Source organism: Colletotrichum acutatum (assembly GCF_030867785.1).
Source record: "Colletotrichum acutatum strain CBS 112980 chromosome Unknown BDZ83scaffold_17, whole genome shotgun sequence".
Lineage (NCBI taxonomy): Eukaryota > Fungi > Ascomycota > Sordariomycetes > Glomerellales > Glomerellaceae > Colletotrichum > Colletotrichum acutatum.
Genome location: NW_026849011.1, coordinates 126,748 through 148,858, shown reverse-complemented (window position 1 = coordinate 148,858; position 22,111 = coordinate 126,748). Strand labels below are relative to the sequence as shown.

Genomic DNA, 22,111 nt, shown 5'->3' with positions numbered 1-22,111 from the left:
CTCAATCAAGCGTCACTTCATTTTTTATCCTCAGATACTGAGATTTTGTCCCTCTCACTTCGGGCCTGATGAATTCGCTGAAGCCTGATGAAAGCATAAATCATTTCCTCCAGTGGGTTTCTTTACATAAGGTATACACTATGCTCCAGGCCGGTGGCTCTTCATCTCAGGCTAGGCACACATCTGCGTTGATTCGTAAATATCTTAGTGTCCGGAGAAAGGATACTAGTGTTTTTTCAAGGCGTTCTCGAGAATGAATAACTCGCCTCGGGAACATACCAGCCCTGCCTACTCAGGATTTACGATATAAGCGACTTGAGGAGATCAACGACAGGCAAAGTCGGACCTTTTTTCTTTTTCGGAAAACCTCTTTCCATTAGTGCTCCCTCGGAATCAACCAGCAATTCGGAAAAGTTGCGTCATTAGATCTTAAACCACCGTTTCCAACACTTTTCTTACTCTACATGTTCAAACCGTAGAATCAAGCGCTCGCCGACGGGCCGCGCCGTGTATGTATCGTCCTGCTCGATACCCGTATCATCAACCACATGCGTCGTGAAATTCGTCCAGATTGCTGCGACTATGAGTTTCATCTCTGTAGAGACGGGAAGAGACAGCGTGTTCAAGTCAGTAAAAGCAAAATTTCTCTGTCGTGAAAACAAATTTGATAGCCGCGGGGGAAGGGGGAAAACTCACCATTCATTGCAAAATTCGACCCAACGCACATCCTCCCCCCGCTCCCGAAAGCCCAGAAGTACCGCAACATCTCCCTCCGCTGCGCCTCGGTGGTGCACGACGCGAGCCAGCGGGTGTGATCCCACACCTCCGGGTCCGGGAAGACGTCGGCGTTGCGGTGGAGGGTGTACCCCAGCGCTGCGACGCGGACGCCGCCGGGGACGTGAAAGTCGCCGAGCCGGCAGGGCGGGTGCGAGTGTGGGGTCTGGCGGGGTTCCGGGCCGGGGATCGGGGCGTGGAGGCGGAGGGTCTCCATTGTGACTGCGTGGAGTAGGGGAAGGGCGTCGACATGTTTTGGGTCGGGGAGGGAGGCGGGTAATGAAGCTGTAGCGTCTGTTGCTACTGGCGCCATTTTGAGATCTGGCGAGAGGGTGAGGAGTTCTTGGCGGAGGGAGGTTTGGAGGTCTGGGGACCGGGAGAGGTGCCAGGCGAGGTAGGTGAGTGCTATTCCCGCCGTCTCCTGACCTGCTAGGACCTGGTCTAGGATTTCCGAGGCGACGGATTCGTTCTGTTGGAGGATTGTCGTCGGGTAGAGGATGGAGTCTTTCCCGTTTACGCGGCGCTCTTTCTCGATGCCGGCTTCCATTGCGCAGAGGACGACTGGTTCGTCCGCCACGTCTCTTTTGTCTTCTCGACCGTCTTCTTTTTCTGCAGTAGCAGCTCCCTCCGTCTGATGACCACGAACATACTTCCTCGCCCCCTCGCAAAGCCGCCAGTTCCAAGCCCAAATCTCGGCGTTGGCGTCGTCCACCCACGACGGGTACAGCTTCCACCAGCCCATCCCCAGCCGGGTGACGAGCGCGTTCAGCCGTGGGGTCTCCTGCGGCCAGAAGCCGTGGCTCGCGCGCGCGAGGTAGAGTTGCAGCCAGTGGTTCCTGTAGGCCTTTTGGCGGAGGAAATCTGTGCTGTTGCGGAGGCCGAAGGTGTAGGCTGTGATGAAGTCCATTGTGGAGGCGAGGAAGGTGGAGAAGACGTCGATGCCGGCGCCGGGGGAGAGCGAGGGTGAGGGTGAGGGTCCGGGGTTTCTGGTGCTGGTGCTCTTGACGTCTCTAAATGATGAGGCGGAGAGTAAGGGGAGGAGACGGCCGAAGAGGATGGCGCGGGCTTGGGCTTTTGCTGGCTCCGAGGCGTGGATGAAGGATTTGGCGTAGGCGTTTGAGACCATGCGTTTGCGGAGGGAGTGAGGTTTTGAGGAGAGTGTTGAGAACATGTTTGGGACGCTATGAAAACAGTTCAGCAACAGAAAGCCCTCTCTTGTGACTGAGATATCCCATGATCGCTGGTAAGTAGACTCACCCGTAGTTGTTAAAGATGGAGTACCACTGGTCCTTCTCGAAGCCGCCCTGGTACACCGTCTTGAGGGCATCGTAGCCGTCGACACTGAGCTCGTTGGGCCCGATGCGCACGACGGGACCGAGCTTGAAGTGTGCTGCGTGGAGGGTGCGGTTCTGGCGGTTGGATTTCCGCGTGTATAAGATCCAGAGGGGGGAGATGTGACATGACCAGTGTGGAGCCGGGATCTTGGACAGGGGGGAGAGGAAGAGAGGTTGTAGGATGAGGGTGTAGAGTAGCCATGCTGCTGCGCTTGCAATTGCAACGGTTACCAGGTTAAAGCCCATGTTGATAAGTGAAGCTTGCTGGTATGTTTTCCTTCATATGTTCAAGGGGTGAGTTGGTTTCCCGTGCGACTTGGCGGTCCAGCTCTGGCTCTTTCGTGTAAGTCGAGAAGTTGGACTCCTTCGTCTATTGAGACGAGGTGTTGAGGTTGACCAAGCCCAAATTTTAAGTCAACAGCAGCATTCACTCAGGTGTTTGGCAACTGGGCCTCGAGTGACAAGTACGCCCTACGCCCGACACATCAGCAGTCTAGAGGAAGTCAAAGTGGTTGTTATCGTCGAGCTTATCACTCCCCTCGCCAGTGTTATCTTGGAGTTGGTCTGAGTTGTCATTGACCTGCACTAACAGCGGGGTCATCTGCATTCGTCACTTTGTGTCTCATAAACTCGGACCAGGTGTGTTGATGGGGTGTGGTAAAGGTACCTGGATCAGCTCTAAACGCACGCCCTGAGCTTAACGGTCGCTGTAGCCGCTTTACATGCAACTACCGGGTGCCTCTGTGTCATAGACAAAGCCGACCAATCCTAACTGGGTCTGATCCCAGGCTGCCACTGCACGGTGCCTGGTCATTGTGACTCTTTTGTACTTTGTATGTGGAACTGGCTGACAACTTCAACGTCAACCAATCTCTTACATCTCTTTCAATAGCTTTCGGCTGTTGCCATCCCCAGGATTTGAGGAAAGACTTTTGATATATCTATACAGGAAGAATACATGGTCTGGCACTAGGTTTCTTGTACAAGTTGCTTCACAAAATTGCCAACACGGTAATACCTTAGCTAGAAGACTTTGTCAACTCCCTTGTCACCTTTCACATCCATCACATACACATCTCACTCGTCAGTACGGATATCTCGACACCAACCCCCTCTTTCACAGCCTATCCCCTTCTCATCATATCTCGATTGGCATCCCTCTTACACTCCATGTCACTCAGATACCAAGCATCAAGCCAAATAAACAGAGTCCCCAGAAGAGACTCTTGAAACCCAAAGAAGAAAATGTTTGACCAACTCCCAGACGACATCGTCTTGGAGATCGTCTCCCATCTCAGTACCGCACGCGACGTAGCGCGCCTAGCATCGTCGTGTAAGCATCTCCACTCCCTCCTCAACGAGAACGGCTGGCGCACCTTCGTCAGGACCTGCTTTCCCCTGCACTCCCTGCCACAAGGCAAGACTCCGCCCAAATGGAATGAGCTGGCAAACACCCTCACCCGCCAGGCCCGCGCATGGGACATGAAGGCCTTCCAGACCACCGCCTACACGGACGACCGCCGCCGGGACGGAAACTACTTCACGGGCTTCACTAACGCCGGCCGTCCCTTCTACCCTGTCATCGATGCTCGCCTCGTCTTTGACAAGAGCTGGGAGCTTGCCACGTGGGGCGCTGGCGAGGACGTCGTGGGCCGCTTCAGGCCTCACAACAGTCGCGGCGAGTCCGACGCCTGGTTCCGTATGGAGGGCAAGACGAACGGCTACGATGCGGGCGTGGGCGACGTCACCGCCATTCACCTGACCGAGCCCAACGGGAAGCTAGGCATCCTCGTCGGCAGGGCGAATGGGGATTTGCAGCTCGTCTCGTCGGCCCCTGGTAGCGCCGGCAAGGCCCTCTCGACCTTTAAGATTCCTACGCCCACCGGAGGTCTCGAGGCTACTACGTGGACGTCTATCGGGTCCATTGATACCTTACCGAACCAGACGTCAGTGATCGCAGGCAACCGCGCCATCGTCAGTCTCTTCTCCTTGGACGCAGACGAGACCGGCGCCGCCACCACCGTCCCGCTCGATTCGCAGACCTTTGACGTCCCAGGCCAAGGGGACAAGAAGCAGTTCATCCACTCGGCAAAGGCCCTCAACAACGACACCATCGTCTGCGCCCTCTCCAATGACACGGACCCGATCCGCTACCTCACCGTCACCCCCTCAGGCTTCACCCCCAACCTCGCCTCCAAGAACAATTCTCTCCTCGCCTCCCGCGGTATCGACACAGACAAGAGACAGACCGTCCGCGCCATCCAGCCCGTCAACTCGAGCCCCACAGGCGCAAGCCACACGAACCTCCTCCTCAGCGCCTGGGACGACGGCACCATCCGCCTCCTCGACATCCGCACCCCGTCTCCCTACGACGTCCTCTACCGCGACATGTACCAGCCCTTTGAGACGCACTCGTCGCTGCTGACCTACGGCTCGGACCACTTTGTCGCGGGCAGCAACGAGCTCGAGGCCCTCAAAGTATTTGATTTCCGGTGGTCCAAATCCTACCACCACTCCGCCGCCCTGCCGTGCTGGTCCGGCACGCCGTTCCCGGACCCTCTGCGGGGCACTAGCAGCCGCTCCCTGAGCATGCGCGGTGTCGGTTGCGATCACCCGCGCGGGAGGGCCTGCGTCTGGCACGAGTACTCTCGGCGGGATTACTACCGTCCCAACTACCGCTTCCACATCATGCCCTTCCGGGACGCGGCCCGGTCGTCGACGAGCCGGGTTTTCTCTCTGGCGAAAGCGTCTGACGCATCGGACTCGTTTTACGTCGGGCTCGCGGGCGCCGTGGCTGAGTTTGCTACTACCGTCCCGGGCGAGGCGGAGCAGGACGAGGTCGCGGCGTCCGTGGCGGCGGCGGCGGCGAAGAGGGGTTGGAGGGCGCGAGCGTCGCATTTCAGTTTCGCTGAGACGGACGACGGGTTGCTGACGCCGGGGATGTCGATGAGCACCTTTATGCCGAGGCTTGCGCAGCGGTTCGGGGACGAGGTTGGCGCGCCGCAGTTCCGGGAGTGGTGGAGTAAGACGCCGCCCAAGACGGCGGCGTGGCATCGGTGGGATCCGAGCTTTTGGCGGCCGACGCATTTTACTTTTTGAGGGTTGGAAATATAGAAAGAAAGATTTCTGAGGAGTTTTGATAGTTGAGAAAAAGGGATCAGTAAAAAGACACGGAGAAGGGAAAAGTTATGGCAAAAGAGGATTAGCCATAGTCGAAAGAAAAATACCCGCATAGTCTTGATATGACCGGGCCGTACATAGCACTCAGACAGAGTTTAGAATACAGTCAAATCCACACAGATATACAGTAATCACCAAGAATCAATCGGTTCATGGTATTGACCGCAGTAACTTCGCCGTTGTTTAAAACAGTCGCTCCTCACTAGATACGCATCTCCAGTTATCACTCCGCATCGCCGCCCTACCACATCCCCCATGCCCTCTTCCCCCTTCTCCCCTCAACCACCGCACGGAAGGGGGATTGTATTATTGCAAAAAAATGAAAGAATCAGAGGAAGAAGGCAAAAAAGAAAAAGTATGTATAATTCATATAGAAAAAGGGATGAAAATGCAAAAGCTCAGCCTCCCTCACGGGGGCCCTACGAAAACCACCCGGCTCACTCTTTACGTACTATTCCTCAGTTGTATCGATGCTAGCGATTTTTCACGAGACACGAACTCGTGACCCACGGGAGCGGCGCCATTCAAACGAGTACATTCCCCGCCATGCCACGGGCCTTGGTGACAATTCGACGTCTGTGGATCAATGGTATACCACCTCCTTCCTCTGGCATAGTTGTTGCCTGATGGAGCCTTGGGAGATGATACAGGCCGGAATACACTTATATTAATACAGGTACACACGAGGATAACCTTACAACAATCAATCTTCACCCTCGACCGCAAATAATGAATGTGCCATTCCATTGTAACAGAAGTACACATCACCAGCGGCTATTCCGCTCACTGCCCTGCCCCGCGTTACCTCTTCTTTCACGCTCAAGCATCGCATCAAACTCGGCTTGGGCCTTATCCTTCTCCGCATTCCTCTCCTTCTCAGCGGCGTCATACACATAGTAATCGGCACCCTTAGCCTCGTCCTGTTGGCTCTGGTTGGCACTCCCAGAAGCTCGCGGCGGCTGTCTCGAGGCTTGTCGCAGGCGATCCCACGCTGAGCCGGTGCTAGAGGGAGATGATGCCTGGGCTCTCGCGGCGGGTGAAAGGGGCGATGCGTCGTCATAGTCCAAGTCGTCTGAGGGTCTGTGACTGCTGCTGCTGCTTCGCTGGGGAGACGAGCTCTGCTGACCCGAGCCCCATCCTGATCGGCCTTCGGAAGATGGCGGATCTCTTGAATAGCTTGTCGGAGAAGAGTAGTTGGGTTCCGAGGGTAGACTGTAACCCCCCGTAGAGCTCGAAGCAGAGAGTGTTTCGTAGTCCCTGTTCTGCGCTGATCCGTCATCTCCAGCGCTGCCTTCGCCTCTCCTCTCGAGGGTTGCATCAATGTGAGCTAATATCCTCCGATACTCGTCAATTCTTTTCTGTACAAGCGGGGTTGTTTCCCTAATCTTTTCATCCGACTGGGGCAACGCGGCCAGCGACTTTTCAAGTTGACTGATGGCTTCCGCAGTCCGCTGGCGCTGGCGCTTCAAGGCGGTGACTGGCATTTTGTCGGCCGTCATCTGGACCAGCCTCTCCGGCTTCATGTCCTTGCGGAACTGATTGAGGCGCTCATCGCGAGCAGCGGATGCCATGGCCACGGACGTAGCATATGAGGCGACGAAAGGGGCGATGCCGAGACTGGTGAGGAGGAAGTAGGCTGTAAATCTCGTGTTGTGCCATGCCCGATTCGCGAGACGACCCTGGAGGAGCGGCCTAGAGGCACTTGGAAAGGCATCGGGAGTGAATTTGATAAATTTGGGTTGCCAGAAAGGGAAGCGGTAGGTGCCGCGGGTTTGCCAAGTCAAGAAACCGGCTAACGCAACGGTAACCGGGACAGTCCATGCCGCAGTTGCGGCTTCTTTGTAAGCTAGTTGGCTGAGGACGTTGACCTCATCCTGGGTGGGTTGGCGGCCCATGCCTGCGGCGGCGGTGTCGAGCATCGCTTTCACATTATTAGAGTAGTTATCGGGGTTGCGGAAGAGAAGGCGCTGCAGGAGTGTGAGCTGTGGTGGTGGGATTTGATAGTCGGGAGGCCCGACGATGTCTGGGCCGAAGCCATTGTCATCGTTTGAGGTGGGGAACGCCATCTCATCGGCTTCACAGCCAGGTCTCAACTGACCTGACAGATATGATGCGAAGCTATGAGAGGCCGGAGCGAGTCGAACGATTGAGTTGGCGTCAGGTCGATTGCTGGGGTCCGTGGTGGTGTGGTATGGCCAATCTTCTAGAGGCGGCTCACCTGTTGGTGTTCTTGAGAGTCCTGACGTAGTCGGCCAGAGCTCTCAGGTGGGCAGTTGGAGCTCTAGTGGATCCACACTTGCATCGGCAGAGTGGGGACAACACCCCGAACTTCCCGGGCTATCGGCAGAGAGTTTCTCCATGTCGACTTCGGGACCCCGGGGCACGCGCTGCATCGCCATTCCGTGTCACCGGTGTATCGTGAAGTTTGGTAATTGGGCTTTCCTCTTCTTTTCTGATGCTCTGTATCAATAAAGCTGAGAGGGGCATCAATGCAGTCGATGCTTGCAGTATCTAGTGAGAGACATTGACCTTCAGGATACAACGGAGAGAAGGTGGTCAAGCCGCCTATGTGATTGATTCACTGTGGTTGCGTATAGGATACCTTCACATATGGTTGGCGATCGTAGGTTTTGAGCACCAAAGGTATTTGACTGTCAAGTCAATCCAACATGTATGTAATACGGGGATGAATGGGAACCTTGAGTAAGTATCTGAACGTTAGTCAGGGTACTACTAGAGACGAAGTAGTTACGGCTGTGAAAATTCAGGTACAAATACACGGACAGGAACATTACCTTCCACTCCACACAATATGCGAATGCAAGACATCCCGCGGTGATTTCAATTGCGCCTGCCCAAGGCGCAAAGTCGATCTGAGCAGAGATGGATTTGTTCGTTGCAGGGGCGATGGCCTGCGCGTCCACCGTCAGGTTCCCAAATGCCCCACATATCACCGGGAACGTGCAGCGACGCGTATTAAACAAACGTGGAGCTAGAACGCGTCCCAAGCGCGTCGAGGGACAACCACTCTAGCACTTCCTCGAGGGGCCCCAACTGCCTCTTCGCACCCTTGCACTGACATGATTGGAACTAGCGAAGACGTTCACGATCTCTGGTTTTTGGCATTCGAGAAGCCAAACCCGCCGATATGCCTCTCAAGAAGTCATACTCGGAACATGTTGGTCTCCCATCAAAGGTCAACAGGAAAACATACCCCTCCATGCCATGTCTGCTGACTTTGTCATAGAACCGCTCATGGCAACGTTCGAAGAGCAATCCAGTGAATGCCCAAACATCCCGACCTTTGGCGCCCGTCTCCGACAAAACGAAAAGCAAGCTGAATCAGTTCCAATTCCAGACTGGAGTCAAGGCAGAGACTGCCGAGCAGGAAAATGGCACCGCAGTGAAAGATTGGGTTCGCCAATCCCGAGACGATATCGCCATCACCCCATCGACGAAGCTGAGTTGGCACGACCTGATGGCGTCGAACGCTCCCAAGGAAGAAAAAACACAAACATCTCCAACCGAACGAATCCTGTGGAACAATGAGAGGGACAAGAACGACCTGAACTACGCTGCTGCCCTTTCGCCAATGATGCATAGGAAAGGCCGTAAACGGGCCAGAAGCTCGTCACCCATATCATCCCCCGCACAGAACGAAAAGCCCACCACGCCTGCTGTCAATGTGAAGAAGCTGAGTGAGGCACTAAAATCGCCACATGCAGATCCGACCTTGGAACTCTGGGACCGATTCTCCCTTAGCAGCAACGGAAATGTGACGCCACTCGGTCTTACGAACCCCACGCTCGCCAATCTCATGTTCTCTTCTTCACCACGGAACGTCAAGACGGCACCTGCACAGGCAGGCGATAGCAGCCTACGAAGGGCAATCAGTTGCGGTCTCAACTGGCCAAAGAGAAGAAGAGTTGAACGCTCGGATGCGCCCTCATTTACTAGCACATTGACGCGGGAGACGACCGATAGTTCCAAGAACTCACTCGTAACAGCTCTGCTGGACACTGTTACGGGAAGCATGCAAGAAGACAGCCCACCGGAGGATTTCGATCCGTTCATCGACCAGGATATGGAGTCCCCGTCTCTTAAGAAGAGGAAGACTAACGCATCGAGGCCGCCATCGCTCTCACCATCGAGGAAAACAACTCGAGCCCCGAACCTCCAGCCTGCGGGAAATCCTTCTGATATCGGCGTGGCCCAAGATCTCGGCCTGGAACAGCAAACAAAAGCGGCTTCGGCGGAGTCTGACTATGGCGACGTTGACTTCGAGGACTTTGACGATTTTGATGACGACACTTTACTCGAGCTTGAAGCAAGCATCAGTTTATCAAACTCCAAACAAGAAGCGAGGCCAAGCACTCCTACTCCCGCACCTGTTTCTATGCAACCCACCAAGCAGAGCAGCACTGGCTTGGACGATGAGTTCGGTGACTTGGACGATGATATTTTTGAGGCTGCCGAGGATATCCTGGAAAGCGCAGTAGCGACAGCATCCCAATTGCCAGCGTCTGCAAAATCACATCTTGGCGCAACAAGTGTACCTGTCCCTAGACAAGACGACTTGGACGATGCCTTTGGAGACGACTTTGGAGGAGACTTCGACTTCGATGCGGCAGAACTCGCTGCGACTCAATCGGTCCAGCAGCCACAAGCCTCGCCGGCGGAAGCTGTACGTCCCAATCAACGACTACCACGGTAGCAAACGCTAAGATGAAGGTAGACAAACCAAAAGCCCAAAGCTATCCAGCGATATCTGGTGACCAATGTCCTAGAAAACGAGTACACTGACGAGCGCGGGCTTTCTCGATTAGAGAAGGTAGGTTGATCAAGTTGATCCTGAAACAATCGCTGACCTGTGGCCAGATACTCATCATTCAAGCGGAAGGTAGCAAGGCCATGCACACGATCCACCTTCGAGGTGATTGGTTCGAGACGCCGGCACACGCAAAAGCATATGTGCATGTTATCGGAACATTCTCAGCCAGTGGCCAATGCATCATTGACGATTCGCACAATATCTTGATCCTACACCCAGATCAGTTGGTATCAGCCACCGTCGTGGCTGATTCATTTAGTTGCATGCGCCGAGCAGTATTACAGGACCGCGTCAAAGCGACCAGCGAGGCTACTGCTCCCTTGGTGTACGGAACGATGTTGCACGAAATATTCCAAGAGGCCCTAATGGCGAACCAATGGGATCTTCGGTACCTCAGTGGTGTCATTGACAGAGTCATGGAGAAGCACATTGAGGACTTGTACAAGATCAAAGTCAGCACCAGCATCGCTAAGGAACATCTCCAGTCGAAGATGACGGAGTTGAGCTGCTGGGCCACGGCTTTTGTAGCCTCTCAGCCGAATGTATGTCATATCTTCCTCTCTCTACTGATAGTCACTAATTGTAGCAAAAGCTTGATGCTGTTGTCCTCGACCGCAATGGCAAGAAAGCCAACATGTGCGTCAGCAAACTGCTCGATGTCGAGGAACATGTTTGGTCGCCCATGTACGGACTGAAGGGCAACATCGATGCTACTGTCCAAGTCACCTTGAAGGACGGCAAGGATACCAAAACGCTGACCGTCCCATTCGAAGTCAAAACGGGCAAACATGCCAACAGCAATCACATGGCGCAGACTGCGCTCTATAACCTGTTGCTTTCCGATCGTTACGACCTGAACATTGTTTATGGCATTCTCTACTACATGGAAACGTCACAAACAATGCGCATTCCCACCATCCGACACGAGCTACGCCATATGATCATGCAGCGAAATCAACTAGCTTGTCACATTCGAGAGCGGAGTGTCCAGCTGCCTCCTATGAAGAGGAGCAAGAACATGTGTGGAAAGTGCTATGCGAAGACGTCTTGCTTCATTTACCACAAGCTCGCCGACGACGGCGATGGAGAGACGAGCGGCATGGACAAGCAATTCGACGAGGTCGTCAAGCACCTGACGCCAAAGCACCAGCAGTTTTTCCTCAAATGGGAGAATCTGTTGACGAAAGAGGAGAAAGAGACACAGAAGCTGAAGAGAGAGCTCTGGACAATGGTCAGCAAGGACCGAGAGAAAGTGGGAAGATGCCATTCCGACGTCATTATTGAAGAGGGCTCAACGTCTGAAGACTTAGGCACTTCCAAGATCAACCGATTCAACTACGCCTTCGTGAAGCGAATTGCGACTCCAGGCCATTCTTTCCTAGAGTCGCAGTTGAATGTTGGAGAGCCTATAGTTGTTTCCGATGAACAGGGTCATTTTGCTCTCGCTTTGGGCTACGTTACTTCTGTTCGAAAGCAGAGAATCAGCGTGGCCGTCGACAGGCGCTTACACAACGCCCGCATCAAGCAGCCTGGTTTTGACGAAAACGACAACCAGGTTTTTGCTAGCATTATGGAGGTCGCCCCTGAGGGCTGCACCGCGGATCAATCCCAGGGCAAGATCAAGGAAGCACCAATCCGCTATCGCCTTGATAAAGATGAGTTCAGCAATGGCATGGCCACAGTCCGAAACAATCTTGTACAGACCATGGCGGAAGGCGTCTTCGGGTCCCGAGAGATCCGCCGCGCTGTTGTAGATTTGGTACCGCCGAGGTTCAAGGCAGCACCTACGCAATACGTCGTAGCCGATCGGGCATCTCTGAATGTTGATCAGCACCGAGCGATTGAGAAGGTGATGAGTGCACAAGACTATGCGCTAGTTCTTGGCATGCCTGGCACAGGAAAAACGACCACAATTGCACATATCATTCGGGCTTTGGTCTCTCAGGGCAAGAGCGTCCTCCTTACTTCTTACACACACACTGCCGTTGACAACATTCTCCTGAAGCTGAAGAACGACCAAACCCCGATTCTTAGACTTGGTGCTCCAGCCAAGGTTCACCCGGAAGTCCAGCAATTTGCCATCCTGGCTGGTCAACCTATGAACTCTTTTGAACAGATTAAGGAGGCGTGGCACGACACGCCCATCGTTGCCACCACTTGTCTCGGCGTTGGCCACGCTCTTTTCAACGAACGCACCTTCGACTACTGCATTGTTGACGAGGCCTCACAAATCACGCTGCCCATTTGTCTGGGACCAATCAGGATGGCGAAGACGTTTGTACTTGTTGGTGATCACAATCAGCTTCCTCCTCTAGTCCAAAATGAAGAGGCTCGAGAAGGCGGGCTTGATGTGAGTTTGTTCAAACTTCTCTCCGACACTCATCCGGACTCGGTGGTCAACTTGGAGCACCAATACCGCATGTGCGAGGATATCATGACCCTCAGTAATACTTTGATCTACAAAGGGAGATTGCGATGTGGTACTGAGGAACTTCGGTTCAAGAAACTCGATGTGCCCAACATGAATGCGCTGAAGAGCCTTCACTACGATTCAGCATCGATGCTCAGACCAGGAACTCCGAAGTCTGTATGCACTTCCATCAACCAAAGCTGCTGCTGGCTCCGAGACTTGCTGGACAGCGAGGCTCGAGTCAGGTTTGTCAATACTGATACCATTCAGCCCCTTACGAGAGAAGAGGCGAAGGGCAATCGGATTGTCAACCCAGCCGAAGCACGCATCGTAGTTCAACTTGTCGAGAGCCTCCTTACAGTAGGTGTACCCGACGGGGAGATCGGCGTGATGACACATTACCGCTCTCAACTATCTTTGCTTAAGCACGGCCTTCGTGGGCATGTTGGCGTGGAGATGCATACCGCCGATCGGTTTCAAGGACGAGACAAGGATGTCGTAATTCTCTCCTTGGTTCGGAGTAATGAGAGTTGCAGCATCGGTGAGCTCTTGAAGGATTGGCGACGTATCAACGTTGCATTCACTCGCGCCAAAACCAAGCTACTTGTAGTTGGAAGCAAGAGCACCTTGAAGGGTAGCGGAAAGGACGAGATGCTCAGCAAGTTCATCGGCCTCATGGAAGAGAAAGATTGGATATATGACCTGCCGCCTGACGCATTGGATAGCCACTTTTTTGACGACACGGCGACGCAGTTGACAGCCAGCGGTGTGTCCCCGATGAAGATGAAGAAGAACACCAGTCCGAGAAAGGGCGTCAGTCCAAGAAAGGCCCCAAAGCTGGCTCTGGGGAAAGAAAACCTTGGAACGGGGCCTAAGCGGGCGAGAATTGGAGAGAAGGTACTTATGAAGGATAAAGTCATTCTCAGGGACATACTTAACGATATGACGAACGGTGCTTATTGAGGATATCGCACAGTTTGGAGTATCGGCAATGGGTTCAGGATTATGAGGTGTTAGGCGTTAGTTGGACTATCAAGACGGAAATTCAGGACGTCGAAGGGTTCACAAAGGAGAGAATCATAGGTCAACTCAATGATTGCATTTCACATAATTACCAAATCGTATGACGAGATTCTGCAAATCATTGTTCTTGAGTAAATCGCATAAGAGCTGTCCACCAATTAGATGGTCGCTGAGATGTACCAACAATTCGGAAACTTGATCTCAACGTAGAGGTTCTGACGCAACTCGAGATCAGAGCAACAAAAGCTACGAAACCAATTCACGCCATCAAATGCCTACATGAGTGTTCAGGATCATCCCGTTGAATGACGAAAGAGGCAAGCACTTGCCGGGGTTCAGCTGCTCGAAGCGGCAGCGGATCGGGTGGAGTCGGCAGCGTGCACGTGATCATGGATGACTAATCATCCCGACATGGGTCCGAGAATCCAACTCCAATCCAGCAACCTCACTCGTGAGTACCAAACGACTCAAAAGCCGAAGTACCGCGCGCCCGCGAACGCAACCCCCATCCGCCCCTCACCCATCACCGGAAAGACGTCAATCGAGACGTCCTTACCTCCACTCGATTCTCTCTCGAAAAAAAGAATTACCCTTCTTCCCGACCCGACGATGACGGCGATACGATCGACTGCGGCCATCCGCGCCGCCCGCGCCATCAAGACCTCTGCGGCCGCCGCCCCGACCACGAGGGCTTTCTCCGTGACGGCCCGCCGCGCTGGTGGAGGTTCCGACTTTGATCCCCCTTCCGGCTGGCTCTGGGGCGTCAAGCCCGGCGAGAAGTACGAGAAGGAGGGCTGGGAGACACCTTTCTACACCCTGTTCTGCGGAGGCATCATCGCCACTGGCGTTGTCCTTGCTTTCAAGCCTGATACTTCGTGAGTGGCCATTCTTTCCGCCGCATAGATCCCGTCGACATGGAATGCATTAAATGGCATTTGAGAGAAATCCAGTGCAAGGCCCGGGGTGCATTCAACATCGTTCGTGGTGGGATGAGGCAATTTAGATATCAGGATTGCTTGATCTGCGGCTAACATTACGCACCCGCACTACAGACTCGATACCTGGGCCCTCGAGGAGGCCAGACGGAGATTAGAAAAGGAGGGCATCCTGCCGGACCCCGAGAAGTGAAGAGGGAGAAAGCCAATTCCTGCGACCACTTGCCATGAACAAACCACCGAATCAATTTTTTTCTTTATCTGGAGCTTGGTTTTTGAGAGACATATCACCTTAGAAAGGAATGGAACGGAAGATACAAAGAAAACCGAGCCGCGAGGATGGAAGATGATGTTCTAGAGAAAGGATGGAGTGGAGAAACAGGGAGAGAAAGAAATATCTCCACAGAAGGGGAAAGCAAGCTCGCTGCCAATAACTTTTGACGGCAACGGTGTCTCTTTTCATTCCCCTGGGGAAAAGTGTATATGACCTGCCCTTGAACTAGCTTTCTTTTTTTTCACCGCCCTTTTTTTTACTCTTACTCCGTGAGGGCATTTCGATCTTCGTGAGCCTTCTGCAATGACTAGATTTGCTTTTGATGACGCATGATATAGGGCTACGGAGCTTCATGACAACAGCTTGGAACTCGGCATTTGATCTTGTTGATTTGTGTATCGTGAGGAAGACATCGAATAGCGCCAATGGAGCTTTAGCAAGTGAACCTTAAGGAAGTTGATGAAGTGACTTCGTCTTGGTAAGCTACTTAGTCTTATCAAACCTTTGGGTTTCATTTCAACAAGGACTCATGTATCCCGAGGAACACACCTAATCAGTTGTAGAAGATGGTGGGTTATCGCCGATGCCACACCCATTCACTATCAGAATTGAAATGCTGCCTATTTTGAATAATCATATTTAACGCTTTCTGTTTGGATATCTACAAGTCTACATGCCGTTCTGACAACCAAATTTATGCAGCAACATCCGGAGCAATGTAGCTCCACTCGTGCTCCTCGTCACCATACTGTCTCGCCTCCATCCAACCCTTGATTCTCAGGGTGATCTCGCCAGACTCCTCAGCCTCGGTAAGACCGCAGTTGATGGACTTGCCCTTCCAGGCAATGGTGCGGATGGGGCTGACAATGGCAGCGGTGCCGGCACCAAAGGCCTCAATGAGGCGGCCCTCCTCGGCCGCCTCGTCGAGCTCCTTCATGGTGTACTTGCGCTCCGAGACCATCCAGCCCTCGGGCACGAGTCTCTCGCGAGCGAGGGACAGGACGGAGTCTCGCGTGACGCCCTCGAGGATGGTGCCGTCGAGGGGAGCGGTGACGAGCTCCTTTTGACCAGTCTCCTTGTTCTTGATGGCGGCGAACATGTTCATGGTGCCGACCTCGGTGACGTACTCCTCCTCGCCAAAGAGCCACAGGTTCTGCTGGTGGCCGCGGCTGGCGGCCTCGAGCTGGGGCACGATGCAAGGGGCGTAGTTGGCGCCGAGCTTCTTGTCACCGACACCGCCGGGCCAGGCGCGGACGGCGTAGTCGGTGGCCTCGAGGGAGACGGCCTTGAAGCCGGTGGGGTAGTAGGGGCCGACGGGGGAGGCGATGACGTAGAGCAGGGCGGAGCCGGGGGGTCCGACGCCGAGGGTCTTTTGGGTGCCGATCATGGTCGGGCGGAGGTAGAGGGAGTAGCCGCGCTCGTCGGGGATGTAGTGCTTGTCGAGGTTGACAAACTTGGAGATGAGCTCGATGAGGGAGGTGGGCTCGAAGGTGGGCAGGGCGATGCGGGCGGCGGACTTGTTGAGGCGGGCCATGTTCTTGTCGGGGCGGAAGAGCCTAACCTGGCCGGACTTGTCCTTGTAGGCCTTCATGCCCTCGAAGCACTCAAAGGCGTAGTGGAAGACGCATGTCGCGGGGTCGAGAGAAAGGTTCTGGTAGGGGACGATCTTGGGATCGAGCCAGCCCTGTTCTTGGTTCCACTCAATGGTGAGCATGTGGTCTGCGGTGAACGGTTAGCAATTGCAACATTGAGTAAAGGAGGGTTGAGGGGAGGCAGTTGACTGACCGGTGAACTTGCGGCCGAAGACGAGCTCCTCGGGGTTGCCCAGCGTTCCGGGGGTCTTTGTCTTCTCAATGGTGAGTTTCGAGGCATCGAGGCCCAGAGGCTTGGCCGCGGACGCAGCGGCGGGCTTGACGCTGTAGAGTCTTGCTGATTGCCATGCGGTGGCTAACCTGGGAGAGCTGCGGGGGGCTCTGAGAGCGCCGGCGGCGCGGGGGAAGAACTGTCGCATCATGGCGATTGGTCTGTATGGTGTTTTGGGTTGGGTATAAAGCAGAAAGAGAAAACAAAAGGAGGTTGAGAATTTTCTCAAAACCTTAAAACACAGGAACGAAGAGGCTCAGATAAATACCAAGAGATGGAAGAGCGAGTGTGACTCTTTTTCAAAAGGAAACCGAGATACCAAATCCTCAATTGCGGTCAACGGTGAAACCAATTGACCAATCCAATGTTTGATAAAGGACGGACAAGTGTAGTAGGGCGAAGGGCGCAATTTGAGAATGGCGTGTAGGGTGCGGCAAGAGTCAGGATCTCGGAGCGTTATCGGACTTCTAAGCCGTTGCTTTCCATGCGCCGCCAGATCCAGAGATCCAAAATTGTCGTTCAGGGTCCCGGCTCCGGAAGCGTCCCGCTATCTGAGGTGCAGCAAGTGCAGCAAGTGCATGGCAGCATGGTCAGCACGCAGTACGTACCTTTCAGGTACTGATTTCATGATGGTGGGGATGATGTAAGGAGCCAAGCTGTCCCAAATGGAAGAACTTCTCCGTAGCTTAGGTCAGCCATCCCATTGGTTCAGTGTCTTCCATGCTTCCCCCTAAGCTGCGACCAGAAGGTGGGCGCCCCCAAGCTCAGTGCAGGTAAAGGTGTGCCCAACTTATTTGAAGCCGAGCCTTACCTTACCTTAGACGCAGGGGTGGGCACTGAGCACTGGCAACTGTGGGATCATCGCTAAAAAGCGTGGATGGTCACTTTGATTGGACTTGAGACGCTCTTGCCTATCAGCGACGTGGAAGTCGACGCGGCTGAACGAGAACATCATCTTCGGGCCAACTTGCTAATCTTATGCCACTGCGCCCTGCGTTTATTGTCTTTTGTTGATTTCAAGCCCACCCAGACTCCCGGCGCATCTCCGGTAGCTTCCTCGATAAAGCCTCATCGAAGGTCTCTCTCGACATTTACAAAGTATCCCCTCCACGATACCCTGCACCACCTACATCGCTCGTGAACAAAGACTACGTTCCTCCTTCTGAGTGCGGGCGCGATTGACTTGACGAACGTCCCGATTTGGCGCAAACCCCATATCTGCCTCCGAACCGTCATGACGATCGAGTCCCCTCAAGTTCCGTTCCCTCCGCCTTGACGACGACATAGACAACCCACGTTATAAGACACACCACAGCCATGTTCTCCTCGGCACTAAAGTCGATATCATCGACCAACATCACCGCGAACTACTCCATCTCCTCAACCCAGACCTCGTCCGCCGGCCCATGGAAAATTTACGATTGCAAGAAAAAGTCCACAGGAAAACCATACAGCGTATTTGTGTTTGACAAGAAGGGACTCGACAACCATGGCAGCAGTCTCGGCAGATCGAGCGCGTCCGCCTTCAAGCGAGCCACGGAGGAGGTTATCGAGCGCCTGAAAAAGGAAGCCTCCAGCTTGGCGAAGCTGAGACACCCGAGCGTTCTCGAGCTCGTTGAGCCAGTGGAAGAAACAAGAGGTGGTGGACTACAATTCGTCACGGAAGCTGTCACGGGCTCTCTGGCGGCTCTGCTGCAAGAGAAGGACGACCAGGAACGGAGTGGTGGGGTTGGCGGCCGGTCCAGTCGCTATGTCACCGAGGATTCGGACGGTGTGCGCCGGCGGCGCGAGTTGGAGATTGACGAGCTCGAGATTCAGAAGGGTCTCTTGCAGATCAGCAAAGCTCTGGAGTTCTTACACGAAAACGCCGGGTTGGTGCATGGAAACTTGACACCAGACGCCATTATCGTGAACGCCAAGGTCAGTGCAGCCTAGCGGTCTTGATAACTATACACTGTTGCTGACTCGAAACAGTCCGATTGGAAAATTAGTGGTCTCGCATTCTGCGCGCCGTCAGAAGGATCCAACAAGCCGACCTCCTTTCAACCCATCAGCCTGTCAGAGGTGCTCAACCCAGACCCTCGATTGCCTCGGTTTGTGCAGCTGAACCTCGACTACACTTCTCCCGACTTTGTCATTGACAATAACTTCACCCACTTTGCCGACATGTTCTCATTAGGTCTCCTGGCCGTGGCCCTTTACAACTCACCCCATCAGTCTCCCATAGAAGCTCACGGCAGCTTATCAACATACAAGAGAACATTCGCCTCGTCATCCACAGTACCGTCTGCTACCAACCAATTCTTGTCATCACGGCCCTTACCCAAGGAGCTGGTTCAACATGTTTTGCCGCGCCTTATAACACGTCGACCTGCCCAGCGTCTCACAGCAAGGGAATTCCAAGAAAGTGAATACTTCAATAACGTGCTTGTTTCAACAATCAGGTTCTTGGACGCTTTCCCAGCGAAGACTCCAAACGAGAAGGCTCAGTTCATGAGGGGACTGGTCAAGGTTATGCCATCATTCCCCAAGACTGTTATGGAGAAGAAGCTATTACCAGCATTGCTTGAAGAGATGAAAGACAAGGATCTCATAGCATTGATTCTTCAGAATGTCTTCACAATCGTTGATTTATTGCCTTCTGCGAGGAGGGTCTTCGCCGAAAAAGTACGGCCAGCATTGAAAGCAACATTTGCCCCACCTCCGAAGAAGGATCAGGCCCCTGAGAGGGACCCGACCAAGGATGCTGGGTTGATGGTCGTGCTCGAACACATGTCAACAATCTGCAACAACTGCAATGGCAAGGAATTTACTGATGGTAAGAAACACCACAACATGAAAGTATCTGGCGGGACAAACTAACAAGTATATAGATATCTTGCCGGTCGTCTACGCAGCGATCGAAGCACCAACACCGGCCGTTGTTGACGCGGCTCTGAGGGGCCTACCATCTATTCTACCAGTTCTCGACTTTAGCACCATCAAGAATGAGCTATTCCCAGTCATTGCGGCCGTGTTTAGCAAAACGAGCAGTTTGGCCATCAAGGTGCGCGGTTGCCAAGCATTCGTCGTCCTGTGTGGCGGAACATCAGACGCCGAAGACGATGGCCTTGATGCTTTCGGCACTTCAAAGAAGAAATCAACTTCGTCCTCAAGCATGCTGGACAAATATACGATGCAGGAGAAGATTATTCCGTTGATCAAGGCCATCAAAACGAAAGAGCCTGCGGTCATGATGGCAGCCCACGGCGTTCTCCGAGTTGTGGGTGAAGCAGCCGATGCTGAGTTTGTGGCGATCGACATTCTCCCCATTTTGTGGCATATGAGTCTCGGACCTTTGCTCAATCTCAAACAGTTCCAAAATTTCATGGACCTTATCAAGAAGTTATCCAAGAGAGTGGAAGACGAACAGACTAGGAAGTTGCAAGAGCTCTCTGGTACCAACGGCAGCACTGCCGGGGCTAATGAAGACTTCATGGCCTTTGGCGGCGTCAGCGGGACCTCTTTTGATGCTTCCAATGGAGCGACAGAAGACGATTTTGAGAGTCTCGTCAAGGGCAAAACAACACGAACGTCAACTTCGGATGCATTCTCTAGCTGGGAAGAAACCCCCGCGGCAGCGGCCAGGGTTACCTCGCCAGCGCCCGGGAGTAGGTCAGCAACTCCGGCCTTTGCGTGGTCAACTCCGAGTCCTACCCAGACAGCACCACCTCCGGCGCCTAAGCCTCAGCCTAGTTTCCGGACAGTGACGCCTGACATGGGTTCTTTCCAAACCATGACTCCCACATCGACTCAATTCTCTAAACCTCTGCAGCCAACTTCGCCAATGTCGCAGCCAGCGGCACAGCCCAGCTCATCCATCAACTGGTCCACGGCATCGGCAGCAACCTCCAACCCGTGGTCGTCGTCGTCAACATCAACGCCGGCCTTCTCAGCCGGTAGCTCCATGTCGCCACCACCGAGCTCTGCTTTTGGTGGAATGAGCGCTCCTATGTCCAACATGTCGCTCGGTGGGCAGAGACCAGGCATGTCACAGTCATCTTCGTTTTCTCTGCCTCCACCGCCAGCCGGTAATTCGACGGGTGGCTTTTCCGGATCTTCCGGGTTTAGCCTACCGCCGCCTCCCAGTCACACGCCGCCTGTGCAATCAGGCTTGAGCGCTTTCAGCAAACCTGCAGCTAGCACCGGCATGGGCATGATGAGTCAACAACCGATGAATGGTATGAACAGCATGGGCTCGCGGCCTGGTATGGGTATGAGCATGGCGTCTAGCGGCAGCATGAATAGTATGATGAACAGTAACATGGGCATGAACGGCATGGCTGGCCTTCAGCAACAGCAGCAGCAACAACAGCAGAAGCCCCAGCAGAAGAGCGGGTTGGATAAGTACGAGAGTCTGATTTAGGGGGGATTCTCTGGAAATAGCACAGCTTTGGTTGCAGTCAGGGCATCCCAGAGTTGTTTACATGATACACACATGAGTTGATACTTTGTAGAGTTGCGCAATTCGGGGCGTTGAGGGACCGTGCCAGATTTTCTTCATCGGTCGAAGAGAAAATGCCAAATGTTTCCAAGTTGATATGCATATGTGCCAATTAAGAACATTCAACGGATTAAAGTGACTCGCTAACTTCTGGTGTTGTGAAGATGAGTTAAAGGCGAGGAAACTATCACGACTCAAGGGGTTACGGATTGCGCAATAGCAAGAACCGAAAGCAAAAACGGAATTAGTGTTTGTGGGCCGAGAGTTCCCCCCGCAAAGTCAAGATTTTTGCGAGTTGCGTGGACTGAACAGGTTTATTGGCGTGGCACATGACGAACCAACGGGTCAGGTAGATTTGCCGGTGTGAAGTCTGCCAAGAACATAGCGCTTATACGATGAAGCCTGGTCGACTCTTTCAAACATATCCCAATATCCAGAGTCGTCGCTTTGGTCGGAGAATATGAATTTTATTACAAGTAATAATTCGAGCATAAACTATGGCACTTTGTTTGAATGAATGGTGTGGTTTGGGAAAGGAACGGATATGTTTCATGAATGGGGAGCGGAAAGGCTTGTCCATGATGCGATGATTTGCGGAGAGAGTGACACCTGCGGTCCCCGCCCGGAGGCGTTTAGTTACGCAAATCCATGTTCGAGAATCGCCGACCACTTTCTTAATAGTTCGCCATCCTTTACTGTTGCTACGTCCTTTCCTGGGGTTGAGCCCGTCACGTCTGAGCAGACATGTAATTTTACCTCGTTTGAAAGGCATATCGATGGGGGGGAAGATGAGAGAAATATGGTCATTAGAGACTCAAAGGATACGCGCGTAAAGTACCCCAGTCACAGGGAGCACCATCACGTTCCCGATGATGTCTGTCTGTAGATCCTCATGGCACTCGATCGCTTCAGACAAGTGTAACACATTCAGGTTTACCGCCGTGCCGCCCAAGTTTGGCTTCTGGTTGAAATAAAGGAACTGTTTACCCCCTCCCCCTCCCGAC

General features: G+C 53.6%; 7 protein-coding genes across 7 annotated transcripts; 4 read left to right on the top strand and 3 right to left on the bottom strand.

The window, feature by feature from the left end:
• Positions 1–455: 455 nt before the first annotated feature.
• Positions 456–2,354, bottom strand: BDZ83DRAFT_749131 (cytochrome P450; the record flags this gene model as incomplete). The annotated part of the gene is made up of 3 exons (XM_060513724.1): positions 456–595; positions 697–1,955; positions 2,032–2,354. The coding sequence occupies 3 exons, from the start codon at positions 2,352–2,354 to the stop codon at positions 456–458; spliced, it is 1,722 nt and encodes a 573-aa protein (XP_060368469.1).
• A 570-nt stretch (positions 2,355–2,924) lies between these two features.
• Positions 2,925–5,703, top strand: BDZ83DRAFT_609121 (uncharacterized protein). Its single transcript, XM_060507514.1, has one exon. The coding sequence runs from the start codon at positions 3,354–3,356 to the stop codon at positions 5,205–5,207; it is 1,854 nt and encodes a 617-aa protein (XP_060368468.1). The 5' UTR covers positions 2,925–3,353; the 3' UTR covers positions 5,208–5,703.
• Positions 5,704–6,052: 349 nt separating this feature from the next.
• On the bottom strand, positions 6,053–7,354 carry BDZ83DRAFT_749129 (uncharacterized protein; the record flags this gene model as incomplete). Its single annotated transcript, XM_060513723.1, has 1 exon — positions 6,053–7,354. The coding sequence occupies one exon, from the start codon at positions 7,352–7,354 to the stop codon at positions 6,053–6,055; it is 1,302 nt and encodes a 433-aa protein (XP_060368467.1).
• Positions 7,355–8,436: 1,082 nt separating this feature from the next.
• Positions 8,437–10,002, top strand: BDZ83DRAFT_570407 (uncharacterized protein; the record flags this gene model as incomplete). Its single annotated transcript, XM_060504301.1, has 2 exons — positions 8,437–8,484; positions 8,536–10,002. 2 exons carry the CDS (start codon positions 8,437–8,439, stop codon positions 10,000–10,002), a joined length of 1,515 nt encoding a protein of 504 aa, XP_060368466.1.
• Positions 10,003–14,161: 4,159 nt separating this feature from the next.
• BDZ83DRAFT_648678 (NADH:ubiquinone oxidoreductase 11.6kD subunit) lies at positions 14,162–14,680 on the top strand (the record flags this gene model as incomplete). The annotated part of the gene is made up of 2 exons (XM_060510202.1): positions 14,162–14,427; positions 14,605–14,680. 2 exons carry the CDS (start codon positions 14,162–14,164, stop codon positions 14,678–14,680), a joined length of 342 nt encoding a protein of 113 aa, XP_060368465.1.
• Positions 14,681–15,401: 721 nt separating this feature from the next.
• BDZ83DRAFT_609112 (branched-chain amino acid aminotransferase) lies at positions 15,402–17,153 on the bottom strand. Its single transcript, XM_060507513.1, has 2 exons — positions 16,547–17,153; positions 15,402–16,480 (listed from the first exon to the last, which is right to left on the bottom strand). The coding sequence occupies exons 1-2, from the start codon at positions 16,773–16,775 to the stop codon at positions 15,456–15,458; spliced, it is 1,254 nt and encodes a 417-aa protein (XP_060368464.1). The 5' UTR covers positions 16,776–17,153; the 3' UTR covers positions 15,402–15,455.
• A 788-nt stretch (positions 17,154–17,941) lies between these two features.
• On the top strand, positions 17,942–21,029 carry BDZ83DRAFT_570325 (kinase-like domain-containing protein; the record flags this gene model as incomplete). Its single annotated transcript, XM_060504289.1, has 3 exons — positions 17,942–18,544; positions 18,599–19,442; positions 19,498–21,029. 3 exons carry the CDS (start codon positions 17,942–17,944, stop codon positions 21,027–21,029), a joined length of 2,979 nt encoding a protein of 992 aa, XP_060368463.1.
• Between the last annotated feature and the right edge of the window lie 1,082 nt (positions 21,030–22,111).